Source organism: Thunnus albacares, chromosome 6 (assembly GCF_914725855.1).
Source record: "Thunnus albacares chromosome 6, fThuAlb1.1, whole genome shotgun sequence".
NCBI lineage: Eukaryota > Metazoa > Chordata > Actinopteri > Scombriformes > Scombridae > Thunnus > Thunnus albacares.
The window spans coordinates 25,445,483-25,472,545 of NC_058111.1; the positions used below are offsets into that span (position 1 = coordinate 25,445,483).

The 27,063-nt window shown below is 39.7% G+C and overlaps 1 protein-coding gene across 1 annotated transcript; it reads left to right on the forward strand.

Moving 5' to 3' along the window:
- The first annotated feature begins 2,355 nt into the window (after positions 1-2,355).
- Positions 2,356-22,778, forward strand: smtla (somatolactin alpha). The gene is made up of 8 exons (XM_044355120.1): positions 2,356-3,194; positions 7,496-10,543; positions 10,895-14,949; positions 15,105-18,183; positions 18,412-18,602; positions 20,025-20,138; positions 21,541-21,720; positions 22,014-22,778. Exons 4-8 carry the CDS (start codon positions 18,168-18,170, stop codon positions 22,206-22,208), a joined length of 696 nt encoding a protein of 231 aa, XP_044211055.1. The 5' UTR covers positions 2,356-3,194; positions 7,496-10,543; positions 10,895-14,949; positions 15,105-18,167; the 3' UTR covers positions 22,209-22,778.
- The last annotated feature ends 4,285 nt before the right edge of the window (positions 22,779-27,063 follow it).

Below are 27,063 nucleotides of genomic sequence, written 5' to 3' on the forward strand. Positions count from 1 at the left end.
TCAAAATATAAAAAAGAATATTTGGTCGAAATAAATCATTACAAATCTCAGTATTATTTATAAAGTATTTTTTCTCTCTTCTTTGGAAAAAAGCCATTACTGAAATTCTGTTTAAAATGCTTCAACAGCGACACCTGCAGGGCGGGAGGAGAAAGGGCAGTGTGTGAAGTGGTGGGGTGGGGGGTGCAATTGGTGGAGGTGGAGTGGGGGACAGAGGAGGACGGGTGCCTGCTGTCCTCTGCAGGGCGGGATCTCTTACATTGGACTCAATGTATTTCATTTTTTTTCATGCTAAAATTTGATTGGCCATGACACGTAAAATGATGCTCCAAGGGAGGCTGTCCTCCTTTACCAATCAACAACCAGAATGCAATATTGACATCGAGTTGGTCCAATGATAGTTTCCATTTCATCTTTAATTCTCTCCACTGTAAGGCAGAGTAGCAGCAGCAGATAGCTCCTTGCGTTAGCCAATGCAACAGCTGGCTTGTTGTAGCAGCCTGAAGGACTCTTTATACATCCATGGAAGGACTATTAAGGACTGTTGTTAAGCTAATGGGAGAAATGATCTGGACTGGGCAGTGCAGCAGCAGCAGGACGCTGCTGGGGAAGCTGGAGAGAGAAGCAACTGGAGAAACAACCAGGAGAGTTAGCTTGTTTGTCATTGTTGCTAATGATATCAGACTGGTTAAGCAGCAGCCATAAAGTTCTGTTAACTAACATACAAGATGACCAACAGTCACAAATGGATGTTATGACATGAATACTTCATCTCCATGATAGAAAGAAGAAGACGTCAGATAACGTGAGTCAGATACAGCTTCTATCTCTCTCTCTCTGTGGTCGCTAATTTCATCTCTGATGGTTAAATGTCTCTCTGTGTGGCTGTTGTGTGAATTTATCTCCTTAACAAGAATGCAGCAGAGATCCTATAATGTGTTGAGGGTAACGTTAGTTTGCTTGTTGAAGTTAGAGTGAGCTGTCTGGACTCACTCATTCATTCGTTTTTAATTGAGTGGGTGTTCAGTCACCTGTTGATGTGTGATTAGTGAATGAGTGTGCAGGTGGTCTGCTTGCTTCTGACAGTTTCTTTAATGCGTTTTTAAGCTGAGCCGTATATTGAGTAATAAGCTTAAAGTAACTAGAATAACAAGTGTTAACTAGTGGTGTAACAGATTGTAGTTGATCCGTGATCCGTATGGATCGCCCCCCACAATTCGGCAGGCATATGAACTGCGGATTAATTGCAAACTTTAATGTCTCATTTAAGACAAAGTAAACAAACTTCTGTAAGTACAAGTCATGGGCAGACAGCGTGTCGCTAACGTTAACAGGGATTTTGAAGAGCAACGACCAAACCAGCATCTAACCGGTCCGATGTGACATTTGAGTTGTGTTTACCTGCTGTTTAATGTGCTGCAGCTGAGCAGCTAATTAGCATTTAGCTGCTAACTGACATTAGCGTAATGTTTGTTACCATCAAGTTTTGATGATGTGGACAGAGGCTGTTCACTTTCACTATTTAAAAGAGGAAGGTTTCATGCCTCACATTGCAATAACTGAGCATTGAATATTTTATATATTTTATTTTATTTTATTTAAACATTGGACATCTTAAATGTTGTTTTCATTGAAGACCATGGGTAAAAGTTCCTTGCTGTTTCTGGCTGTAAGTGTGTTACAGAATAAATGGAAAACAAAGTTTTATTTGTCTCCTCCCGTTTTTTCGGCTGATCCTAATAATGATCTGATCCGTGACTCAAATCCATGATACGATCCGAACCGTGAGTTTTGTGTTCATGTTAACACCCCTAGTGTGAACATGTCAGCTTTGTAGATTGTATTTTGTATGTCGTGCACATAGATCAGAGTGTGTAAGTCATGTATTTGATACATGCATTAATACTTTCTGATGTGAAACTACACTTATAGATCTGTGAATGTTTTTAGTGTTCAATCTTTCTAGTATTCAGCACTGATCTGAACCTGTGTCACATTATAAGCTTTGTGCTACTTTATATATTTCTGTATACTAAGAAAATATATAGGAAAGACATGTAAATCATGTGATAAGTTGTCTGTTTTTGATGAGAACATAAATTTGTTGTCACAATAGAACAGTACTATAAATTTGAATTTCACTTTGTTGGTAAAATGACACATTTGATCCACTCCATGGCTAAAATGAGCACTTCTTTCTGTAGAGACATTATGTATCTACTAAATGTCTTCAAAGAAGCAGCCTTTTCCTCACTCAAGCAAATTGTTTTATTGGCATATAAAATTGCCCCCCACCCCTCTGATTTCATCAGGTGGGACAATGATATAGTTTGATGAGGTTTGTTGTAAGATTCCATGTTGGTTTTCCTCCTGTCCTCCCCAATTTTTTGAGTCACCAGCCACCACTGGTATAGGAGTAATGTGATACCATCTATTTGCAGCATTTTGGATTGTCTGCAGATGATCAAGGGCAAAGATACTAAGATAGGTGAATATTGCGTTGCAGTAGTCGATGTGAGAAGAGATAAAGGCATGTATAACATTTCTAGTTCAACTGTTTAATCTACAGACCTCAATTTATTGATATTTCTCAAATGGAAAAAAACAAGATCTGGTCAGCTGCTTTACATGGGTGTCAAACGATGAGGATTGATCAAATATTACCCCTTAATTTTACAGGTTGGAGTGGGCAGCAAAGGAAAGAGGCCCGATACTTTTTATAATCAAAATTTCTGGGGAAAAAAACGAAACCTCTGTCTTATCAGCATTGAGCTGTAGAAAGTTGTCTGCCGTCCAGTCTTTAATAGCGTTAAGACAGTCCAGGAGCCTAGGTAGCCTAAAAGCCTTACAAAGTTTGAATGAGAAGTGGAGTTAGATACCATCTGCATGGTAAGCAACATCAAATCTGTTGATGATCCGGGCAGCAGATATAGAGATAATAACAGGTGCCCCAGAACCAAACCTTGTGGGATTTAGTGCTTTCTACTATTTAGTCAGATTGCATCACTTCCTGTGCAGACTGGAGGTAGGAGGTTTACATCACTTTCTGTGTTGAACAGAAGTAGGGGGTTTACATCACTTCCTGTGCAGGCCAGAAGTAGGAAGTTAGTGAACAATGGTCTAGCTGAAGGCTAAAGTTGTGGCTGGATCTCAGTTGCCAATCTGGTGTCATCTGGTTGTTCCCTCCAGCAGAGGTATTGCTTGTTGCTCATATGTATTGTTCATATGTATACTTAACAGTTTCCTTCAGATACTGACAAGTATTTTTGCTAATGTTTGAAGTGTAAGGTTTATTTTATCACCTAACTGCCAACCTCTCAGCCTAGTTGAGTGTGATACCTGTTCACATGTGACTACTGTATTGTGAACATCTTTGGAGTAAATTCATATGGCTGTTAAGGTGGTTAGTAAACCACAGGGTGGAGGCCTTATCACTTTGCCTTGCCTATCTTACCATTTGAATGTCAGCCATATTGGTGTTAGAGTTTGTTATCATTTCTTAGTATCCTTTGTTACTTATTTTGTTTTTTTATCTAGTAGTGATTGGTGGTGATTGGAAATAAGAATTTATTTATGATTCTTTAATATTTGGTAATCTATATCTTTGTACAGATGATATCACAGTATTGTGTTGTTCTTTTGTTATTTTTTTCAGTTTCACTCCTGATACATAACTATATGCACATTGGGTCTGCAATAAAAAAAATGGAGCTAGAATGGTACATCCTGACTTCTGATTTGTTTGTATGGAGTTTGGCTGGCTGGCTGTCTAGTTGAAGTTCCAACACTTCAGCAAGGACAGTACAACCCGAAGACAGTCGAGAGGAATCAGACACAAAGTCAGCAATAGAAATGGTAAAACTTCTGTCAGTGAGATAAGATAAAATCCAGTTAAAGATGATGTCACCTCTGCCACACCTGGGTCATGTTCGGTTCATATGCCTTATGCCAGTGTCAACTGAATGCCAGCTGTGCCAGCTTCATGCCGAATCTGGGCCAACTGTCTCTGCTATGGTGAGAGCTGACTTAAAGTAACTTTCTTCCTTTGAAGCCTGAAGAAAAGTCAACAGTATTGTGTTTTAATGCCACTAGTGGTTAAGTTTGATGCACATCACAAATAAGACAGATGCATGCCATGTTGCTTGAATCTGCTGAGTTCTTGTTAATATGAAATAATAAATGATACATTCAGTGTCATTCAGGCTTCTGACTAGTGTACGCAGATTGTACAAAATAGTAAACCATATCCTAGAAATTACATTTATACTATAACTACTAAATTGTTACTAAACTATTAATTGATTACGTTATGTTCCCAAATAAAGGATGTTGACACTGGAGAGCAAGGTTTGCATCCCTTTTGTGGTTAGGTTTAGGCAACAAAAGCATGTTGGTTAAGGTTAATGAAACATTGTTGAGACACATTCTTAATCTCGTGCTTCAGGTCTCTGCAGGCTTTTTCCTGTATTAAACCAAGACCATGATCTTTCCCTAACCTTAACCAAGCCCTGCCAGTGCCTCAACATAATCATAAAAAAGTTTCATAATCGCCAGTGAATATTTTGAACTATGTTGTCACTGAACATTTTACTCATGTTCAGTGTCAAGATATTTGTGACTTGCCCAATATGTAGGCCTAAATTAACATTTTCTCATTATGTTGATGGACAACATGATTTGGGCGGCATTATGTGTTTCCTTTGCAATACCAGGGACACACATGAAACACACTGATGAGGTGAATACAGGTAAAAGTTGTCTTTTTGAGCACATGCTGCCATAGAGGAGATATAAGTATATATTAGTTTTACACTGTGAGACAAAATGGGCTTGTGCAAAAAAAAGCTGCAATTCAACAACCAAGCATGTCTATAATATTGGTAGGTAATTAGGTATATAGGTATTTAAAAGAAAGAAAGTGTATTTTGATATGTTAGTGTCGGCATCAATCCCAAAATAAATTCTACATTCCTATTGTATTTGGCAAAAACTTGGTTATGATATTAGCCTTTTGTTAATTCATATGCTGGACCCGCTCTCCCCATGTAGATATAAAGGGCTCATTCTAAGGCAAGGAAAACTCAACAGTTCTTATTTTCAGGTGATTATACACTAATTAAAACTTACTTATGAATATTATATTCCATTTCTGCCAAGTCCGTTCTGCTAGATGCCACTATATGGGCAGCGCAAAGTAAGTTGTTGGTATTTTGTTGGAAATTAGGTCATACTTAGCGTTGAGAGTAGATATTTCAGTCTGTCTGGCACAACGCCACTCAGCTGCCAATTTGGTGATTTCATCAACAAGAGCAAACTGTATACAGTAATGGAATATTGCTTAACATATAAATAAACTATTCTAATCAAACAATCTCCAACTAGTGTTTCAGCATAACAAAAAAAAACAAACAAAAAAATATCTGATGTGGTCAAAGGAGGAACATCAGTAAATGGGTTTGCATTTATCTAAAAATTGACATGAGTGATTGTAATAATATATTTTATCCACAGCTGCAGCCATCTGAGGGCAGCAGGACACAATGTGTGTTGATAAATCTGCAGCTGAAACACACAGGCCGTGTGTAATGGCGCCGTGTTTACCTTGTATATATCATATGCTAATGACAGCAGGCTGTAACAAAATAACACACACACCTCTACAGACATCAGGCTGGTCGGTTTTAACTCGCTATTCTGCCTGTTTATGTTTGAGACATCGGATTACTGCAGCTCATTAATCGTGTGCATCATATTCTCCTTTCCACCTTTTTTAGAGGTCCATGTTTTATTCTTGAAACATTACAGGGTTGTGTCTGTTATGGAATTTTCCATCTTTAGGGGTTAAAATTTGGGTTATACTGGGTCAAACATGGGCCTTGAGGTCACAGAGTAAGCAACATTGAGTCTTACAGGGAGAGACACTACCTCTCCTTGGATATGCAGCTATCAGGGTGTTTGGGAAAACTGGAGCCATTCTGAAAAAGAGTGAACCAGCGTTGTCCCGGTAACCAAGGTCAGGAAGATGGCCCAAGACTCCCTAGACACCACAGATAGGTGATTGCACAGATTTACATTGGCATAACCAGACTGTGCTAACGGTGACTTGAAAGTACCATGCAATGTGACCTGAACTAACATGGGTAAAGTGCAGTTGCTTGTTTAGAAACTAATGAACCAATTAGACAAATTTTTCATATTGTAGGCTGATCTGTTGGGGTTAAAGACTAAAGACCTTCAGAGGGCAGAACGGGAAGAGACAGCATCTAAATGCAGACCCCCTTGATCTTTACTGTTTCTGTTCTCCGCTTGGCCAAGCGTTTCAATAAATATTCTCAGCATAAGACATCAAGGCTCCTCGACACTTTCTTCTACCTGAGGTGTTGACCAATGCTCCGAATTTCTGCACAACGGTGTCAGATCAGTTACTAAACCATATGACCATTTACAATGTGAGATACAGTAGAACTATGGCTAAAATAGCATTATTCAGATGCAATCATATAAACAGTTTTACCATTTTTTTATTACTTATGAAATTACTTAGATTACTTATAAAAAATATTTATTATTTGTCATTGTACTAATCAACTGTTAAAAAACCCATACCATCTGCTTCCAGCAGCAGATTTGTGGATACTGTGTGTTCACATCGCAAAGCACCACACAGACAACAATTTGTTAGGTCATTGTTGTGATGCTTCACTGTGATTGGCTCAGCTATGTCAGAGCGATGAGACCAGTGATGTGACAACACACCCGCTGATCTATATTCACGTGCCCTTTTGCACTTTGTTCTGCTGCACATACATGAACCAAAATAACAGGTGCTCGCAGAGATGCACACACTGTCCATGTGTCCAAGACGTACCATGTTGCACTGGTTGTTGCGCTTACACGATTAAAATAGGGCCCTTCATCTGTGTGAGGCATGAATGTCCATTTAAGTGCACTGTGCATTTCAAGGAACCCTGGAGAGAGAAAAATAGGCAACTCTACGACATTGTGGTATGACTATGTGATCCTTGGACCATATTGGTCACTTGTCACAATGTAGGAACAAGTAGCAGCAGCCTCAAGCTTTCAGGGCAGGGTTTTGTATAAGAAGATGCCTCAGAGAAATTGTACAGTGGACATCAATAGATCCCTTGCACTTTTGAATGTGTATGACTCTGAAGGACTCTACAGATAAAGAGCATGTAAATCAAGATCCTCCCTTGGTATAATTTAAAAAGAAAATCAAAATAGACATTTGAAAAAGTGCCAAGAGAGAGAGCCATTTAAATATTGTAGCAATTTATAGTCTGCAGAATCTAGGGCACAGTTTAATGCAATGGCCACTACTGCAGTTTGGGAAAGAATGCAAATGTAATATTGGGATTCTATGCTGTATCAACACTCCCTGTTGTATTTCAGATTTAAGACATAAATAAATGTTTGTTTCCCTATTTGAACATATTCATTTCAATTCACGCACCGACTCCTTTTTTTTTCCCAGATGGACTGCTTTGAAATTAAGATAACACACTACATACTGTAGGTGCCAGACATGATATCACATTGGGACTTTTGCAAATAAGTACAAAGGTTTGGTGCCAATACAACACCTAACACAATTTCCCCACTTCATGCATTTTGATTAATTCATATTTTTGCAAGACGCTTTCGTAAATGCAATTTTCACCTTAGATTTCAAACCAGAAATTGCTTTAGAAATCAAATAATGCTCCAAAATAACAAAGTGAATGTACCCATGGGTGAATACACCTGGTATCTGCAAATTAAACTGTTAAAAATAAAAAACATAAACGGTAACACAGAAATGTATGTATAACTGTCACAAATGTTTATCTCATGAAATTAGCATCCTTGGGAAAAAATACTTAGAGTGCAGTAATTTTGAGAAAGTTTCAGTTTAAAATAATACTCATCTAATATTTTGAATTTAACATTTTGTTCAGTCCTATCACATGTATTTTGTTTAAAATGATAAAATGTTATCCTTGGTGCACTACTAAAATAAATTCAAAAGAAAACTAGAATCAGTGTGAGTCTTGACTAAGCTTGGTACCAGTCCATTGATGTTGTGTAAGTCTTGCTGGTAAAATTATAAAACAAGCTTCCACATAGAAAACTCTCAACAGGTGTGCAAGTACACGTAACAATTTTAAGTGAGCGAACTATTACTGTCTAGCTAATGTAACATCTGTATTGTCATTTTCAAATGTTGTTGCATGCTTAGCTAAGCAAGATGCCAAAGCACAAAGAAAAGTTTCTCTTGGAAATTGAACTTAAGTTGCTTGGACTGACTGTGAATGAACTACACAATGATTTTGAGGACATTAATAATCAGTCTTGTGAAGCACATTATGGAGTGACCTGTTTCAAAGAGAAGACAAAGGTGTGTCTGTGGTTTTGGAGCTAACTAATACACTTGACATCTTATAAGATAAGAAGTGAGTGCAGCGCCACTGTCAAATGCCACTGATGAGTAGGAACCACAGTCAACATAAGCCATAGGCGACAGGGAGACAGTGCATCGCTTCTATTGTTGCTGGGGTAACAGGCAGAGCCACAGCAGCACAGGAGAACACACCTCTTAGGCAGAGACTCCATTGCTCACAGCTGCTGTGCTTCTTTAAGTGGTTTCCAAAAAGGCTTCAGAATAAATGGACATGTTGGTGAGAGAAATTTAAAAGACATTTTGAGATTTTAATAGCCTTGAACACCAGACTGAAAGCATTTTAAGGAGGGGATGTCCTCCAGTGGAATTTTTGGGAGTGATACTTATCGTGTGCCTGGGTGAAATCTGAAGAGCAACAGTATTTAGAGCAAACAACAGATCTTTCACAAGTCACTATTATAGATTATCTCATAACAAAAAAATGTTAATACACCATTGAGCCAAGAAGATGCCACTGTATTATATCAGGAACTGACAAAAGCTTTGTAATGATCTGGAGAAACATCTGTTTGCATTTGAACACAACCATCTGGTATGAGCTAGTTCAGAGTCAGCATTTCTAGTCCTTCATAATAGGTTTGTCAAATGACAATATAACAGCAGAGATGAAAATGTACCTGCAAGACAAGAATAGTAGTGTGAAAATGTAAACTGCTCATTATAATGGAAACAAGATGGCTCAAAAGATAAAAGCTCCAAACAAGGCCTTTCACAGAGTAAGTCTGAATCCAGTGTGAGAAGTGAGGATGAAAAACACCCTCAGGTAAACTCAGACACAGTCAAAGCAAGTCAAACAACATACCTCTATTTACAAAAATAGTGGAATACAATACAGCAATCAGAGAGCTCACAGGCCAAGGAGCATCACTTGTGAAAAGTATGCAGTGGGAGGGAAAAATTGTTGATAATAGCCAAACAAAATCAGGAAGGGACTAAAAAGGGACTGAAAACACAGAAGTAGATTGTAACCATTATTCTAAGTGTGGCTGTGAAACACATTGGGCAAACAGGTATAGAGTGTGTAAAACAAAACTTTTGAGAAATGAGTGGAGGTTTTGACAGGGGGTCACACCATGATCACAGATCCAAAGTCCCGAAACAAACCAAAGCCAAAGGGAATGTCCTCACTAGAGTCTGTAAGCCCCATAGAACACAGTCAGTGAGAAAAAAAAAAAAAAAAAAAACTTGCTCTCAATGTTAAAGCACCTTTGCAGTCAAAGCTAAAACATAGTGAGAGACCTGTTATACATACAACCCTTTGCGCAAAAAGCACAAAACTGCTTAAAACAAAAAACTCAAGATAAATAACATTCAAGCCTTTTGGGACATAAGAGCTAAGTATCCATTATGAGTGTGGCATGGTAATCCAATAACCTGCCTGAAGCACAAATCAATCCAATTCGTGACCTGCTAAGTACCCTGTTTGACTTAAAAGCAGACAGTGAATCAAAATCCCATTTCAGGCCTGGGTTAAGGTGAGCTTCAGCTTATATGATTGAAAATCTTAAATCACAGGCACTGACAAGACACTTGATCCCATTACTGGAGAGTAGATCCCTAATTAGGTTTAATGCAACGTTGTAGTTCCAGGTAGAGGAATAAAGTCCATTATCTCACTGATGAAACAAATCAATGAAACTCAAAATTAACTGTTCGCTGTTGCTAATCATGTATCATGACCATCTTATGTAAGATGTACCATACACTAGGCTTGGGCGGTATCTATTTTTTCATACCTTCATGCCTTCCTGACATTTCACTGGGGTATATGGCATAAGACAGTATTTGTGTGAAAAAAAACCAAAACAAAACACAAAAGCTGAGCTGCTGGTGATAGAAGTCATTGTAGCATGTATGATATTGTCTAGCTTACAATTATGTGTGTCTAATATGTAATTAGCCTACTTAGACAAGTCTTGCTGAGTTTAAATACTTATGGCCCACAGAATAATAAATACATAGGAAATAAGTGCCCTTCTCCCATAGGTTCTTACTGAAGAAAACAACAAAACTTCAGATACTTGCAGATACCAACACATCAGTGGGCTGAGCGGAGATGATGTGGTGGTGGCAGACTGGCAGGTGAATAAAATTATGTGGCTAATAAACTGCTTTTGTAGTTGGAAGAAGTCGTCTCAAGAAAAAGTTATACGTGGCAATAATTACATGATTCCATATATCATCCCTGCGGTGATTTAGAGTGGCTAAACAGTATGCCATATTAGCACCTTCTTTTTTTTTTGTGAAAATCAAGGTATGTTAGTCTGATTATGTGTCAGCTGCATGGAGCAGCAGTACCTGATGAACACAGAAAACACTTTAAATCAATTTGTGGCAGGAAACAATGTCCCCTTAACTTTAGATTTTTGAATGGAGTCTGGCTGGATGTACCTTTAGATTGTATGATTGGTGGAAAACTCTTTTACCTTGCAGGTTACATGGCAGCCTGCCCGGCCCTGCAGTGACCCGGACAGTTTGAACATACAACCGAGACAAAATATGCACCTGGGCACCAGGCTGTACTGTGGTGTACAATACATCACCTCAACACAGCATCTCCTTATTTGTTTAATAGAAAGAGGAGCATCTTTATTTTTGACTGTATTGAAAGATTTCCACATAGGCACCCCATCCACCACACATCCAGGAGATATTTTATGGTGTTGATGGAAATACTGTTTTTACTCTACTGGATCAAGGCAAAAGCCATCATCAGGGTACCATCAGTATTCAAAACCCCACAAGGACTGTCTGAACCAATCTGGCCTTACCTTCAGCATAGTATGGGCAAAAGTTGAGAAGGTCTCATGGACAAAACATGCATTTCATAACTAGATGGAATGTTGAAGATGTGAAATATATCCTGCAGAAAGAATCAATCCATGATGAGCTTAAGTAAATGTCTAAGGAATGGCTTGTTAGGAAATTTCAGCAGTGCACATGCTTAAATTGTAATAAATATGTTTTTCTTCTTCCTCCAATCGGATGTTTGACCTTCACTGTGCAGAATGTTTGACACAAGAAGACAATTTCCACATTCATCTGCTGAAAATGGAGAGTTTCTCTGTTCTCACCTAAATCTGAATTTAAGTTGTGTAAGAACTGTGAAATCACAACAATTTAAAAAGTTTGCAACTTGAGTAAGCCTCCAGTACACATAATGGACATTACAGTGGAGAAGGAGACATGTCCAGCAGTTCAACTTTTGAGATGAAATATATTTGTGTATTCATAGATTCTAGATTTGTCAATGAAGGAAAATGATTAGATGTAATTTAAAGGAGGTACTTGGAGGTACAATCAGGCATGAATTATTAAAGTCAAAGCAAAGCAAAAGTATTAGTTTGTGTTACACACTTTGGAGATAAAACTAGCTATGGTGGTGGGCAGGTAAACAATTTTAACTGTGTTTGGTTTGAGAGGTTAACTCGAATAAAGCTGGACTCACCTAAATGTAATGTTAATGTCTGCAGTGGCTCAGTGCGTCTCACGCTGCATTTACTTTGAAAATCCCTGGGCTGATTCCACCACCTCTGCTTCTTTTTTTTTTTTTTTACATAGTTTTATCTCCAAAGCGTGTAAAAGAAGTTATGAATTATGTTCATTATTTAGGCTATTGTTATTTAGTGTAGCTCAAAATGTGCAACTTTTATATTGAAGGTGAGCTGTCTCTGTTTCCAGGTCTCGACTAATCTCGACAAATTCTCGATAATGGAACAAGCAGACACTTTAGCATGCTGAATTGTTTCGTACTTCTTAAGACAATGAAATCAGGAACTACCCCGAAAATGGGGTATTTGTTTTTCATTATACAACGTGAACAGCTGCAAATGAAGTATGCTTCATGCATGGACCTTATTTCCATTTAGCTGTAGTTTACTTTTAAAAGAAAGCAAATGTCATTATGTGAGTAAGAAATATTAGTCTAACAAGATCAAGTAGAATATTGCGGAGTCCATATTACTGCACTGTAAATGTTAAGAATAACATTTATTTTGCAGGGGAGTAATGTACTGTCAAAATATTATTAGTATTATTATTTAATAATACTTCATTCCCTCCATTCAAATTTCTCATATTTTCCCTCTGTATTTAGTTCTTTGGTTCAGAATTATATATTGTGCTCATCGAGTCTCAGCTGTGTTTGGTGCAGTCGTACTGCTGGTGAAATAATAAAATAACCTTTCTTTATTATTGCCATTTCAGCCTAAGTGGAATAAAATATACTTTTAATGGTAACTGTAGATACATTTTTGAAATAATATCACTTAGTGTAGCACAAGTCTCTGACACATTGTCTATGCTGGCATTGTCGTGAATGCAGTAGCAACTGCAGTCCTCCATCACTCAGAAATTTTGATAGAGCTTACAGCCCAATACACAATCAGTGTACAAGTAGTTACGCACATTAAACACATCCAGTTACATAAGGAAAACTTGAAACAAAAATATTCTTTGGGTCGCAGTTGTATGAAGTGCATTGAAGCACCAGCCATTAAATAGTATTGATTTACACAATATTGATTAAAATTGTCTGTTCCATCAGGCACTTGTAAGAGAGACAACTGGAAAAAACACGACTGAAATGTGTTTTTTGTTGTGGGTTGGTGTTGCAAAATTCCCTTTTTGAATCAGCCTCTTTAGTAGACTGAGAGTCATTAACACTACAACATCAGAATACTGGTACTGGGATGCACTCCCTAAGTTTGGTATGTTTTCATTTTAGTTTTCACTGTTCACATGCAAAAAGCAATGGTTAAAACATGTGGATGCACAAAACATGCTTGCATCTAAGTTGATTATTTCTGATGTGAATTTATAGAATCTAGCACAAACAAGAAATGAGGCCAAACCTGTTTAAGATTGTGCTGCAAAGACTCACTGTATACCTTTTTGGTTGATATCCAAATCGGATTAGAATGAGCAAAAATATCTTCATATTAAAGAGTAATCACAACTGTGACCTCAGTCCTATTACATTAGTTGGGATGTTTTATAAATTTACTAACGTACAGTTGTCACAGTTTTATATATTCCCTGTACATTTAATAGGATTTATCATGAGGAGGTTGAAGAAAACAAGCAGTTTTTGGGAGAGGTGTGTTTAAATTTTGTCTGTTTAAAATCTCGTGACACACCAAGGAGGCGGAGAAGGAAAAGTACAAGAAGTAAAAGAAGAGAACATTGTTTCATATGGAACAGGTTGACATACATGAAATGAGGCTTCAGGTGTCTTAAGGGTGTGTGAATAGGAACCATCTCCATGACGTCAAGTTCAGTAACACAACACCCATAAGCCACTACTTGCTGATCCCCTGTCTGTCATTACAGTTTAAGGATACAGTTGTGACCCATTTAAGAATACAATCCTATTTAGTATCCCCTTTAATTCTAATTGTTTAATGACATGATTTTGGTTTACACTGGACAATAATTTTATTCAGCTGTACCTTAAGTCTGTGTTAGAGGCAAATATATCCTATTTAGTAATAACTCAATTGGATTATACTAATGGCAGAAGTGATTTAAGGAGCAGATAAAAATAAGTAGCGAAGGGATTGTTCTATGCAAAAAAAAACAACAAAATAAAAAGACTGCAAAATGGAACCTTTAATAGAGTCCTGTACGCCTACCTTGTCTGGGACTGTTTCAAGCTGGAATGGATTACTACTAAATATGTGCTTCCTTCTGTGACAGCTAAACACAGTCATTACAATTGGGAAACCGTAGCTTCTGGGTAGAGCTACTCTCACACACCCATGGTTTTCTGAGCAGAATGGAATATGAATGTCAAAATAAAAAAAGAAGCTTTGAGAGGTTTTCTTAGATCCCATTGATTTCCTACTCTCATTCATTCAGCCTCTTTTTGTTGTGTCTATTACAGTTTTATGCTGTCTTTTCTGTAGCCTTCTCTGACATGCATGTTTAAATCTACATTACATACTTACCTCAGCTGAAAAGAGGGATTTTTCAGCCCATTCCCTTTTTTTGAGCTTTTGTTTGATAAATCAGTTACAGCCTTCATTCTTGGATTATAGGCCAATGGCATCTGGCAACCCAGTCTCACATCAAAATGTGTAATGGCTATGTTGGTCCACAACGTGAAACAAAGGTTAGGACATTGTAACTTTAGTTCTATTAGCACAGTCGGAGCCCTCCACTGGCTTCTATGGGTAATATTCTCCTCCAAACACATGCACGTATTTGGCCAATGAAATTTGTATAAACGTAGCCAACCAATTATGAAATGCCTACCTGAATACATTTGGAGCCCACAGTATATAAAGCAGCGTGCCTGTCGTCCAACATCCCACAACCTCTTCAGTGAGCGGTGTAGAAGTGGCAGGGCCTGTATGTGGAGGGTTGCGCCCATGCTAATAGAACTAGGGTTACAATATCGTAACCTTTGTTCTGTCTCACACAGATGAACGAATGCCCTGCTGTGACATAACATCCAACCCGGCCCCACTGATCCTGACCGGCTAAAGGTTAGTTGCCACAGCCTAACTACTTCTTATAGCCTAGGCTGCCACAGCAGCCCAGCCAACCCAGATAATATACCACTGAGCTGGGTAAGGCCATGGTCTTACCTCGCAGGGGTCTACTGTCACGTAACACACCCTCTGCACACCTCATTCCCCAGGTCATCGAGGAGCATAGGAAAAATGCAGGTGTATCATGCCCAGAGGGGGGTCAGGTGAAACCCAACTGACACAAACACCCACCCTTTTCACCAGCCTTGGGTCAATCCAGTGAGCACAGACTGTGAAAAGGAGCCCGACATGTTCAAGTGATAGAACCATATGAATACACAGGACGTAGTCCACAACACTGCTGTGCATTGTTCTTGACACTCATCCTACTAAACAACACTGCCACACTGCGTGTAGAGTGTGCACAGATCACAGTGGGGGGTCACTTCCTGCCTGCCTATAGACTTGGGAGATGCACTCACAAAGCCACCTGGCAAGATGTTTTTTGGATAGGGCTTTTCCAGCCACACCATCCCTGTAGCACAGCTGAACAGTTGCTCTGTGTGTCTGATGGGGGCCATGCGCACAACATAACATGCCAATGCACATACTGGGCACAATAGATGCAATTTTGCCACCCTGACATGCCTTTGGGGGGGAGGACAATATGCTTCTAGCTGAATAGTTCTTGAAAAAAAAATGAACTCCTTATGTTCTTGGGAACAAAAGAGGGGTTCGGTCTGAGAGTATCACTGCTTTGGTCACCACGAAGCAGCAGACAGCTGGGATGAACTGACAGGGTGCTCCACTCACATAATCTCTTAGCTGAGGTCAGAGCAAGCAGCAAAGCTGTCTTGAGTGACTTCTTCAGAGAGGAGTGCTCCAGAGGCTCATAAGGATCCTTGACTGAAGTACTAGAGGCAGTTCCCATTGGGGGGTAGAAGCATGCATCACCCAGCGTTGTCTCCTGACCCTTGCAAGAAATGTTTCACAAGAGAGTGGATAAAGACAGGTCTGTCGCCAAAATTCTTGTGACAGGAAGAGATGGCTGCTTCATACACTTTAATAGTGGCATGAGACAGCCCTCTATCCAGAAAGCACTGCAAAAAGGAGAGAATATAGCCGACTGCACACGTCATGGAATCTAACCTCCTTTCCTTGCACTAGCGTTGGAATCCCAACCACTGTGTTCTTTAACAGGCAGTGGAGGATCCCGCCCTCACCACCTGAATGGTCAGTACAACCCATACAGACAGTCCAGCCTAAATCAGTCTGTCCCTTTCAGGAGCCAAGCCTGGAGGGGCTGGCCCAAAATGGACAGCACACCTATCACCAATGCCTCCTCAGACAGAACCGCACAAAACTGGGGAATGGTCCAGGGCTGGGCCACCCTTTGACGGCCCAGTCGGCTCCCCTGTTCTCCATTCCTGGGATTTGGAGTGCCTTAAGAGACAACAAATGCAGCAGACCGAACTTTGCCCTGCCTGTTGATGTAGGCCATCGCAGTGCGGTTGTTGGCCCTCACTAACACATGTCTCCCCTGTAACAGGGGCTTGAAGTGTTGGAGGACCAAAAACATGGCCCGAGTTCAAGGAAGTTCATGTGTCAGCTCTGCATCGGAGGCCACACTACACCTATTGCTCTCCCCAGGCAAGTCCCTCCCCACCCCATCAGGGTGAACACAGTAACATAGGAAGTCACTCATCCCAGTGGTGTTCCCTGTGACAGGTGCTGTGAGGACCCCGGTATTACAGGTTGTCCTGCACTTGGGGAAATGGTCACCAAGCAGCACTTGTGCTTCATGGCATCCAAGCAAAGACTGGCGAACTACCCCTGCAGGTGCCACATGTGCAGCAGTCCCAGCGGCACCACCACTTGCGGAGCATGAGAAGTGGAGGTGGCAGGAGCTATGGGTGCTCTGTTCCGCCGCCACTTTCTCTTTCTCTCTGTCACGCTGTTACGCCTCACCTCATCCCCTCTCTAAAGGTTGGGCGAGTGACCGATGATAGCTAAGCTGCGACCTCTCCTCCTCCAGTCATTTGAGGTGCTGGTTAACCAATGAAATGGGTCAAAAGGGCCTGCTGTGTCAAATATTCTAGCGTCACTCCTTGACAAGCAGTAGCAGTGGTAGCGGCTTCCTGTTCGATGACCAGCTGGCTGCCTGTGGAATCAGGTGGGCAGCGAGGGCTGTGTCAAGGTGGGGTAAGTAGCCTCCATGCAGCCCTACACTCTGAGAAAATCTAAATCTGCCAAACCTGCAACTGGGGCTTTTGCCTTAAATGGCTACTCTCAGGACGCCTCCATATATTGCCAGTTGTCTGGGAGGGGAAGCAACACAAAAGCCACTTGAGTTGGTTGAGCTGCTCAGTAGAAACCCTCACAGAGACAGCTCACTGGCTTGGGTGGAAGTGTTACCCCAACATGGCCCGCTACGATGGTCATCACTTGCGGGAAGTCCCAGCGGACCAATGCCAGCAGCGGAGCAAGTCAAGTGGAGGGCGGAACCTGTGCGAGATAGAGCAGCTCAGACTAACATGTGTGTTTTCAGCAATAGCAGCATCTGTGGCAACCACCATAGCAATGATAGAATACGTTGCATTCCAAAAATGTTCTGGCAAGACCCGAAATAATCTTCATAATAACTAACAAACTAAACACCATATACGTTCACTGAACAAAGATTATGAAAGTAAAATCTAATTTCTCGCTAGAAATGTTGAAATACATTTCAACATTTTAATGCCGAAACTAGCTTAAGATATTCCTTTTTCCACTGAAAATAAAAGGAATGTGGGCGCAGGCCAATAGGAAAGAATAGGCCAAAAAACAACAACATAGGCTTCTCACAAGTTATTGTGTTTTGTGATGTGGATCAACATTATTACACATTTTGATGTAAGACTGGGTTGCATCAGGATGCTGAGTGGACTAAAAATGTATTTTATTTTTATTTATTTTTAAACTGAGGTAGGTTGATAGAGATTTAATATATTTAGACAAATTCCCAGTTTACAAATTTAAATCAGGAACAAACTGTAGTCAGGCTTAGCACACCCGACTATAGTTGCCATCTTGGTATTATGCATGAGAAAAGAAATGCGTTGGTTTGGGAAGACTGGTATCAACCTATGCAACACCAAAATGACCTTTTCCTGTATGCATAGCCTGGTCAGGCTTTATAAATGGAGTCAGCATGACAGAAAAGCTAAGGAGACTTGAAGAATACAGACAGAATGAACATGATGACAGGTAATGCATCACACCTCACAAACACGTCGTGTAATTGTACAGATGCATGTAAATTATAGCAGTTTAATTTTAAAGTTGAACAGTGGTGTTTGATTTATGTAATTCTGAAGAAAGTAAATAAGGTAGAAGTAGACAATAAAAATGTAGGAATTTCAGACTTTCATAGTTTCTGCAGTGGCCTGTTTTACCTGTGAATATTTGTTACATTTGTTTGTTTGCGGTCTTCAGTCATGCAGCAGGGTATATGGGCTGTGTTGCTCTGGCCCTACCTTCTTACCGTAAGCATCCCACTAGACTGTAAGGAAGAGCAGGGCAGTCTCTCCCGCTGCCCCTCCATCTCTCAAGAGAAACTTCTAGACAGAGTCATCCAGCATGCTGAGCTCATCTACCGTGTCTCAGAAGAATCATGTTCTTTGTTTGTGAGTAACACCAACCATTACACCAAAATGTATCTTTACACTTGTGTGCTGTACAGGAAAAAAAATAGTTTAAATGTGCAGCAGACCCGTTGCATCCACAGGCTTTTACAGAATACTGTAAGGGCAAAGATTTAGTTGTGTGTGTATAGCCTCAGGAGAAACAGAATCACACTTCACACTGAGCCTGAGCATCAGATAATATTTTTCTTTCTGCCTAGAAAGAAGGGATTCAACTGATGTGCAATCTAAGAAAATCCATAAACTACAGGGGGAATATTCTTATCTGATGCTGTTGGGCATGGTTTTTTATAATACAGTAGTTTTATAAAATGTGAAATCAGCATTTAGAAAAACAGTACCGTAGAAATGTCGCCTTTGGAAAAGGGTACAGTGACAGCAATGCTGAATTCTGGGTTTGAGAAACCATCTAATATTACTTTTTATATATATAACTAAAAATTACAGTGTTAAGTAATAAAACTGAGTCATCCAGAGAGACATCACTCATCGGTCACTCATCGATGTCCCAGACTATGTTATTTATCATGAAATATAGCAGGAACAATTTGAATGAGTTCTACAATTTGAGCAGAAGGACTTTTTGTTAGCCTTTTTTCACAATATGCTGGACCAAAAGCACTGACACTTACTCTTAGATACTCTGTTATTTGCTTTTGATTCTGACATGATCATCGCCTCACTGCCAGGCTTCAAAGTAATCTTCTATCTTTCTTCGGAGCCAAAGATGTTTTATTGAAAGAGCAGGCCTACAGTGGAGTAATACGAATGTGATAATGATATACTGCAGCAGTGTGAGCACATGTTTTGCAGCCTGTTGAATCCCCTTCACTCTGAGTCTTGAGATCCAAAATGGTCTTTGAAATGGGATGATGTAGGGCTTGTTACTGAGCAGACGCTGCATGGGGTCCACTGATGAGAACATGCTGGAGAACAAAATGTGTCTCAGCTGTGTCTCCAGTGGCTGAGGTTGGTGAAGCTTTTGTCATTGTTTTCCTAATGTGTCTTTTTTTGGGTCTGTCATTATGTGTTCGTCTTTCGACATGAATGGTTTTCACATCAATTAGAAAAATCCATGAAAGTGTTGTGTTGCTCCCCTATTCTTTAAGAGGTTATTTTTTTTTAGGGTTAGGACTAGACGTAACCATTTTAACACATTGCCTAAACCAAGATTCTATAACCAAATATAGATGGGGATATTGCTGCTTACAGCCTTGAATTTTTAATTTTTAGAGAAAAATAAACTAAAAATTAAACCTATGCTTATCTGCAACTCTGCATAATAACCCTAAATGAGGATTAAGGATAAATGGGTTCGGTCAAAGCCATCACAAGTATTGTAGCACAAATATGTATGTGGCTGTGTGTATTTTCTGTCTCTCCTCATGTGTGTATGGCCTATAGGAGGAGATGTTTGTCCCATTCCCACTGCGGCTTCAGAGGAACCAGGCAGGCTACACATGCATCACCAAAGCCTTACCCATCCCCAGCTCCAAAAGTGAAATCCAACAAATATCTGTAAGCACATGGCCGCAGATTGCCACCTAACTGGTAGTATGTGTGCACCTCTGCTTTTATGTATATGTGTACACTTGTTTGTGATATATAGAGGCAGTTTCATGCAGAGTGTTTGTATGCAAACAAAGTAATATATAGGTTATAATATAGGTTATAGTGTGCAAGTGAACCTCCTGTCCTTATTACTCATGCCCCTGTCAGCTGCTGAATGGTTTACACTAATTACAATTAATGCTTCCAGCTTTTTCTTTTTGTTGTCTGTGCCTACTGAGGTTTTGTCCAGCAGTGTATAGCCCTTTAGACTAAAGGTCAGCATCATCAGTAGCGTGGAAACTAAGCTGAGCCACTTAACAAAAGGCCAATGAATGGTGATTTGGCTGATGTGGACTATAATTTCATTAATGGAAGGTTCTACAATAATCCTCCTTCAACTAAAAAAGGCCAAGTGTACCAAGTGTACCTCATAAAGTGTGGCCACTTTATGAGGTACACCTGTGCAATCTAATGCAATCCAGTACAACAGCTCTGCCATAAATTCTACTTTTATGAAGCTTATACATTTTTAGTTTTTGTTGACATGGTCAGAAAGGTGATAATTCTACTTTATGTTTATTATTGAGTTCGTAGTGGGTGGTGGTCGTATACTGGAATGCATTATATTGTAAAGTGCCTCTAATATTTTGCCCTCCTCATGTATGTTAATGGAGTGGACAAAATATTAGGAACACCATTAAATGTAATGCACTCCAGTACACCACCACCACCCACTACAACCTCAATAATAAACATAAAGTAAATTTTTCACCTTTTTGACAATGTCAACAAAAACTGAAAATGTATAAACTTGGATTGCATTAAATTGCACTGGTGTACCTAATAAAATGACCAGTTAGTGTATATATATGGCAAAAGAAGCGTCTTTAAAGACTCATTAGCGGTAATTCACCCTATTTTGATCAGGGACTTGTTAGCTACAGAACCTTCATTAAAAAAGTAGGTTGAAATATCATGGGTGAAGCAGTTGAGCCTGCTTAAATTCCCCTAAGCAGAGCAGACTCTAAAGCCAGTGCAAATGACTACCATACAAATGTCCACTAAAGCATTAAGCAGGCAATAATTCAACAGAAAGGGCAGAGGATAAATTACTAACATAAAGAAGGACCTTGCAGTATATGCAGTTTCAAAGATCACATTTACTATAATAGAGATGAAATAACTTTCAACTAGCAGTTTCAATACTGCTAATAAATATTCCCCCATCAACTTGAACAGAGCAAAGTCAGTTCGATAGCTGTGTTATGTTTTGTTGTGTTTTGTGTTAAGGGTTTACTATGTGATTTCATTTGCTCATTCATTCAGTCCTACGTTACTTATATCAACTCTTCATCTGTGTGGCTTGCAGGACAAATGGTTGCTCCACTCTGTTCTGATGCTAGTCCAGTCATGGATCGAGCCTTTGGTCTACCTGCAGACCACACTGGATCGCTATGATGATGCTCCCGACATGCTGCTCAACAAGACCAAGTGGGTGTCTGAGAAACTGATCAGTCTGGAGCAAGGAGTGGTGGTCCTCATCAAGAAGGTGGGGCAAATAACAAACAAATTTATACAACTAGGTCCAGACTAGCATGTACAGTCAGGGCAATTGCAATGTACCACTTCTAGATTTCATTTTAAAATCATCAATCAGGTTCATCTGCCAGTGAAATGATTTTGATAATCAGTTCTATCATTCTTCTTCTTCTTATTATTATTATTATTACATATTAGAACTTAACTTCTTTCTTTCACTTTAAAACCACTGGTAGACAGTATACAGCTTTAATTATGTTTTTTCTAACTGTTTCTGTCATGTTTTCAAATGTGACTGTCCAGATGTTGGATGAGGGGATGTTGACCACAACCAACAGCGAACAAGGCCTATTCCAGTACGATGTGCAGCCAGAGATGCTGGAATCTGTTATGAGAGACTATACCTTACTCAGCTGCTTCAAGAAAGATGCCCATAAGATGGAGACGTTCCTCAAGCTTCTCAAGTGTCGACAAACTGACAAATACAACTGTGCATAAAACATAAAGTACAGCTTTTAAATAATACAGTGTTTAGCTTTAAATGAATTCCTGGGGTTGGTAGCCATGCACTTATAGATAAGACCATGCCTTAGGCGATTCAGCCTTGCTTGCAATGCAGTACATTCTTTATTGATTGTTTTGGAACACCTTCACACAAAACTAAGTAGGTGTAATGCTGTGCCCTTTCTTCAACATACTGCATTTTATATTTCCCTGCTCAGTTGTTATTTTAACCTGGCAAAGGCAACACAGGGCAAACTCCCCAAAGATTATTTGCGCGTTGAGCTGTCAAAAAAATCTGCATATCCTGCCATTGATTTCCATTTCCTTTGTTCTTAACTGGAGTTTGTATTCCTCGCTGGCTCTCGCAGTGTTTTGATTATTCCCACGGCCCCTAGAGTATTCAATGAGACTCCCTTTTTAAATGGAGTTGGTTTCACTTCTGCATTAGTGAAATGAAACACTTTCACCGGAGACGGGGAGTCAAACAGAGAGCAATCACTTCTTAAAAAAGAGACACATTTTGGTTGGTGAAAGAGACTTTGAGAGAGACAGAGAGAGAGAGAACAAATAACAGCTAAAATGAGAGCCAAAACTTACCTGGAGTTTTGGGTTAGACAGAGGTTCAGATATGTAGAGTGCTCGTGAAAGAAGTATGAATATTTTTGTGCCTAAACATGCCTAATTTAGCTTGAATGTAAAAAAAAAAAAGTTTATTGAGAATATACTCTATTCAGTTTAAATGATCAGGGAATATACAGTTTAAATCTTAATTGTTAGATGTTATAAATATGTAACGCAGAATGCAGAATTATTTTTCTGTACTTTCATGTGTAAATAGAAGAAGCCCAATTCACTGTGAACCTTTCTAGTCAATCACTGTCAATTTAAGGCGCTAATAAAGCAAGTTTTAGAAAGAAAAACAAAACAACACATTGGTTTGTGATTTATTCTATCTTGACTGAGTGATTGAGTGAGTGAAATCCACACCTTTGTTCTACTTTTGATTCCATAAATGGGGTAAAGTTTAGACAAAATAATGCTATTTCCATGTTCTCAATTCCACCCTTTCCACCCCAAAACACAAGAGGGCAGTGGTACTCTGTCTTGAAGGTTATCTTAATCACTATATTGTCTACTTCAACTATCATAGATTTTATGATATTGCATCTTGTAATGCCACGTGATAAGCTAAAATGCACTGGATTGATGAAAATGGTGTGCATTTTCTTCTCTCTTTGAGGGGAGGCAACCAGCAATCTTCACTTAAATATTGTTAATGCTTCTTTTTCTTTTTTCTTTTGCTGCTTTTGTTAGATTGATACGAAAACCAAATGTGGGATATGGGAGTACATGAGCCGCATCTAAATCCTCATAGAAAAAGTTTAATATGAAAAACAACATATTGTCACAAATTTCTTGATCCATATGATTCAAGATGCCAAAATAAAGCACCTGCAGTAGTTATCCCACTTAAGTTAATAAGCCCGAAATTGGCAGGCTGCTTTGCCTGTTCCTGTCTCCATCTGCCACACCATGAGACAGGGAAACAATAAAGGAAGCAGTCGCCACAAGCATTTTTCTTTTTTGCTCTGATCTCAGGTTTCTTCTTGACTTTTTTTCTTTACTCTCTTGAGTGTCCTGCTACATCCTCTGCTCTTCCATCCTCTGTAACCATATCAGAAGATGTAAATCAGCCTGTGGTTGCCACAGTGAGTCGGGTGTCAGCTTAGAGAGGTGGTGTCGTGTGGTGTGGGTGGATGTTGAGGCAGGATGTGGTAGGGGGGCCTAGTGTCAGCAATGTCAGGTTCAGCTTCCTGTGGCCTAATCACTTCAGTATGGGGGCTCGGAGGAGATTGGGTAGCCTCTGTTCTGCTCTGCAGGGCTGCAGCTCCTCAGCCTCAACCTTGCAGTGCAGCCCTCACCTTACCTCGTTCGGTTGCTGCATGGCAACACACAAGTAATCATAGGCGAGGTAAAGCCCTGTGCCCCCTCCCACTTCTCAAGTCCTCAGGCCATAAATATTAAAGATTGGCTATAAGTAGTATGAGGAGGGAGGGGATCAGAGGAGGGAGAGAAAGATGTTGGGGAGTGGAAGGGGAAAGAAGGACACAGGGATGAAGGGAGGGGGTGTGGGGCCCGGGTGATTTCACAGTCTAACTATTATAACCTGAGGAGAGGAAATCTAGACTGCTGGGATGCATAAGTGGAGCAGAGGAGGCAGACAGAAAAGGAGAGGGAAAGGAAAGGAGCAGGAAATGTAAAGAAAATGGACTTAGAGTAGGAGGCAAAGATACTTAAAGAGGGCAGTTGTCCTGTTTTTTTTTTCTTTTTTTACACTGTAGTGATGTAAAATGTATCAATCAAATAGAGAGGAAAAACAATATAGCAGAGGGAAAGATACAACCAAAATGACTGAGAAAGATTCTGAGCACAGCTCTGAGCAGTGTGACATGCAGGGAAGTAGGTTGGATCTAGAGAGAAAATGGATGGCTGGAAGGCAGGTACACAGCTGGAGGAGTTAGGCTGGGAAGTGGTGTTGGCTTGATATGAAACTGAGACTCAAAGTACGAAGTCCTTGAGCCTCCACTGGCTCGGCTGGCTCCCACACTGTTGTTTTGCTTTCATTTATGGCTCAAAACGACAGCTTGGAAAGACCTAAAACAGTCTTGCAGCCCCTGTATGATCCCCCACATGTAGCAACGGCTCTGTGCTTTTCCTTCCTCCTCATTTTCTGTGCTTTAATGACATATTTAGGCTGCGGCAAGAACTTGTCACTTAAAGGGTTTGCGTGTTTGCTCATGTAAAAGTAGAAAATGGGGAATGAGCAGAGGTGAGAGGGGGAGGATGGTCTTTCCTTTGCACCTCAACTTCTAACAGCTCAGGCTGCTGCTTTTGCGATATGGCCGTCTCTATCATACCAGTGCAAACCACAGGGAATTTGTTTGGGCCATCAAAGAATGGCATAAGGTCTCTAATAGAACCAGTAAACCAATCCTGAGCTCTGTAGGCCTGGGGCTCCATCATGCACAGCTGTCACTGTGTGCATATTAGGGATGTGCCCAGTATTTGTATTTGTATCTGTTATATTTATATTTATTGAGGCAGAAAAATTATTTGTATTGGTATTCAAACAAAAGTGCAAATAGGCATAATAATCCTGTTTTGTTTCCATTACAATTATAATTTTAGGATATTAAAGTGTTAAAATAAGTGTTCTTCAAAAAACTACTTTGCAAAGGTGGGTTCCCACACCGGGTCTAAAATCCCAATCTCCCAGACCATGGACAACTGCACTGACCTCTCAGTCAAAGCTCAGCTCCACCAGACACACAGACCTGCAGCTATTTATACATGCATGACACAGAAACAGACAGAGAGGAGCAGAGGAGAGAGATGGTGACAGTGATGTAACCTTGCTGTGCTACAAGTCCCAACCTGCACGCTGTTATTTGACATGTTTTTTTTTTCTTCCCGATAACATAATTTTAAAAATATTTGTATGTAATAAATATTCATAAAAATTCACTATTTGTGTTTTTCCAAATACCATATTTGGATTTGGCTTCACCCCAAGTGCATATGTGTATGTTAAGCTTAAAGTCCAGCATGCCTGTTGGGCTAGTGACACATCTAAACCTCTCAGTGTCCTACCTCACCTCACTCTCTGCCTCCCCTTTGCCTTCCCAGGCAAAGCATCACTTCAAAGCACTGTAGAGATGTGAGTAAGGGTCAAGAGGTCATGGGGATCTAGGCCATCTTCCAATATGTTAAAAAATGTCAGATTGCAACAGCAGCAGGCTTTTGTTTCACAGACATTAGACAATGTTATAGTGGATAAGAGATAAAGATAATTGCAGTTGAATACAGCTGAAAACATCCTTTCTGAAAGGCAATGTTCCCGTAGAACAGGGGCATACAAGTAATATGTAAATTATTAATTTATTAATGTTCTCATTCGATAGATAGATACATTGCATCAATAATAAGATTACAGTGCAATGTAGAGAGCTACAGTAAGATATTAATTGACTCAGAAAAGTGAAACAACTCTTTGGTGTTGTGTCTTTGTTTATCCAGCTGTTGAATCAATGCACTGTTATCTGAACGCTTCCTGTACAGTGGTTTCCATGCTTGTTGCCATTACATAACCCGCATGTGGTACACACACAAATAGAGAGGATGCCTAAACATGCAGCTATGATTAATAGAGGAATATGTTGGTTGTGGTGAAATAAGCCTTAAGGGGCGTCTCTTGGTTTGTGACGATTGAACTCTGCGAATGGCAGGATTTACACCACCAGGAAATTAGGCGATTACCTTGGAGACTGTGGGGAAACAGGCTAACACTATGTGAACTCAGCAGGGAAGCGGCCATCAATCCTCCCAAGCTGAAACCCTTTGCTGTGGCGGGGAATTACGGATCTGTTGTCCTACAGAGAATTCCAGAGCTGTGAAGACATGGAGAAATCATAGGGAAAACATCAACGAGTTATAAATAAAAGCTCCAGACGATAAGCTAAAATTTTAAACTTAGCTTTGCCACAGCTTCCATTGCATCTCATAGGATTTTCCTTAATGTTGTCAAATACAAAGTCTAACTTGTCCTTGCTGTAGTCATGGTACATACTCAAAACAAGTAGTTAAGTTGGTAGGAATGACTCACAAATTATGCCTCTAAAGCACTTTAATTTATTGGTGAACCTATAGTGAAATGTTTTATTTAATATGTATATGTGTGTATTTATTTATGTATATATATATACAGTACACATATATGCATGTGTGTGTATATATGTACTCTATTTTTCATTCATTATTATTATTATTATTATTATTATTATTATTATTA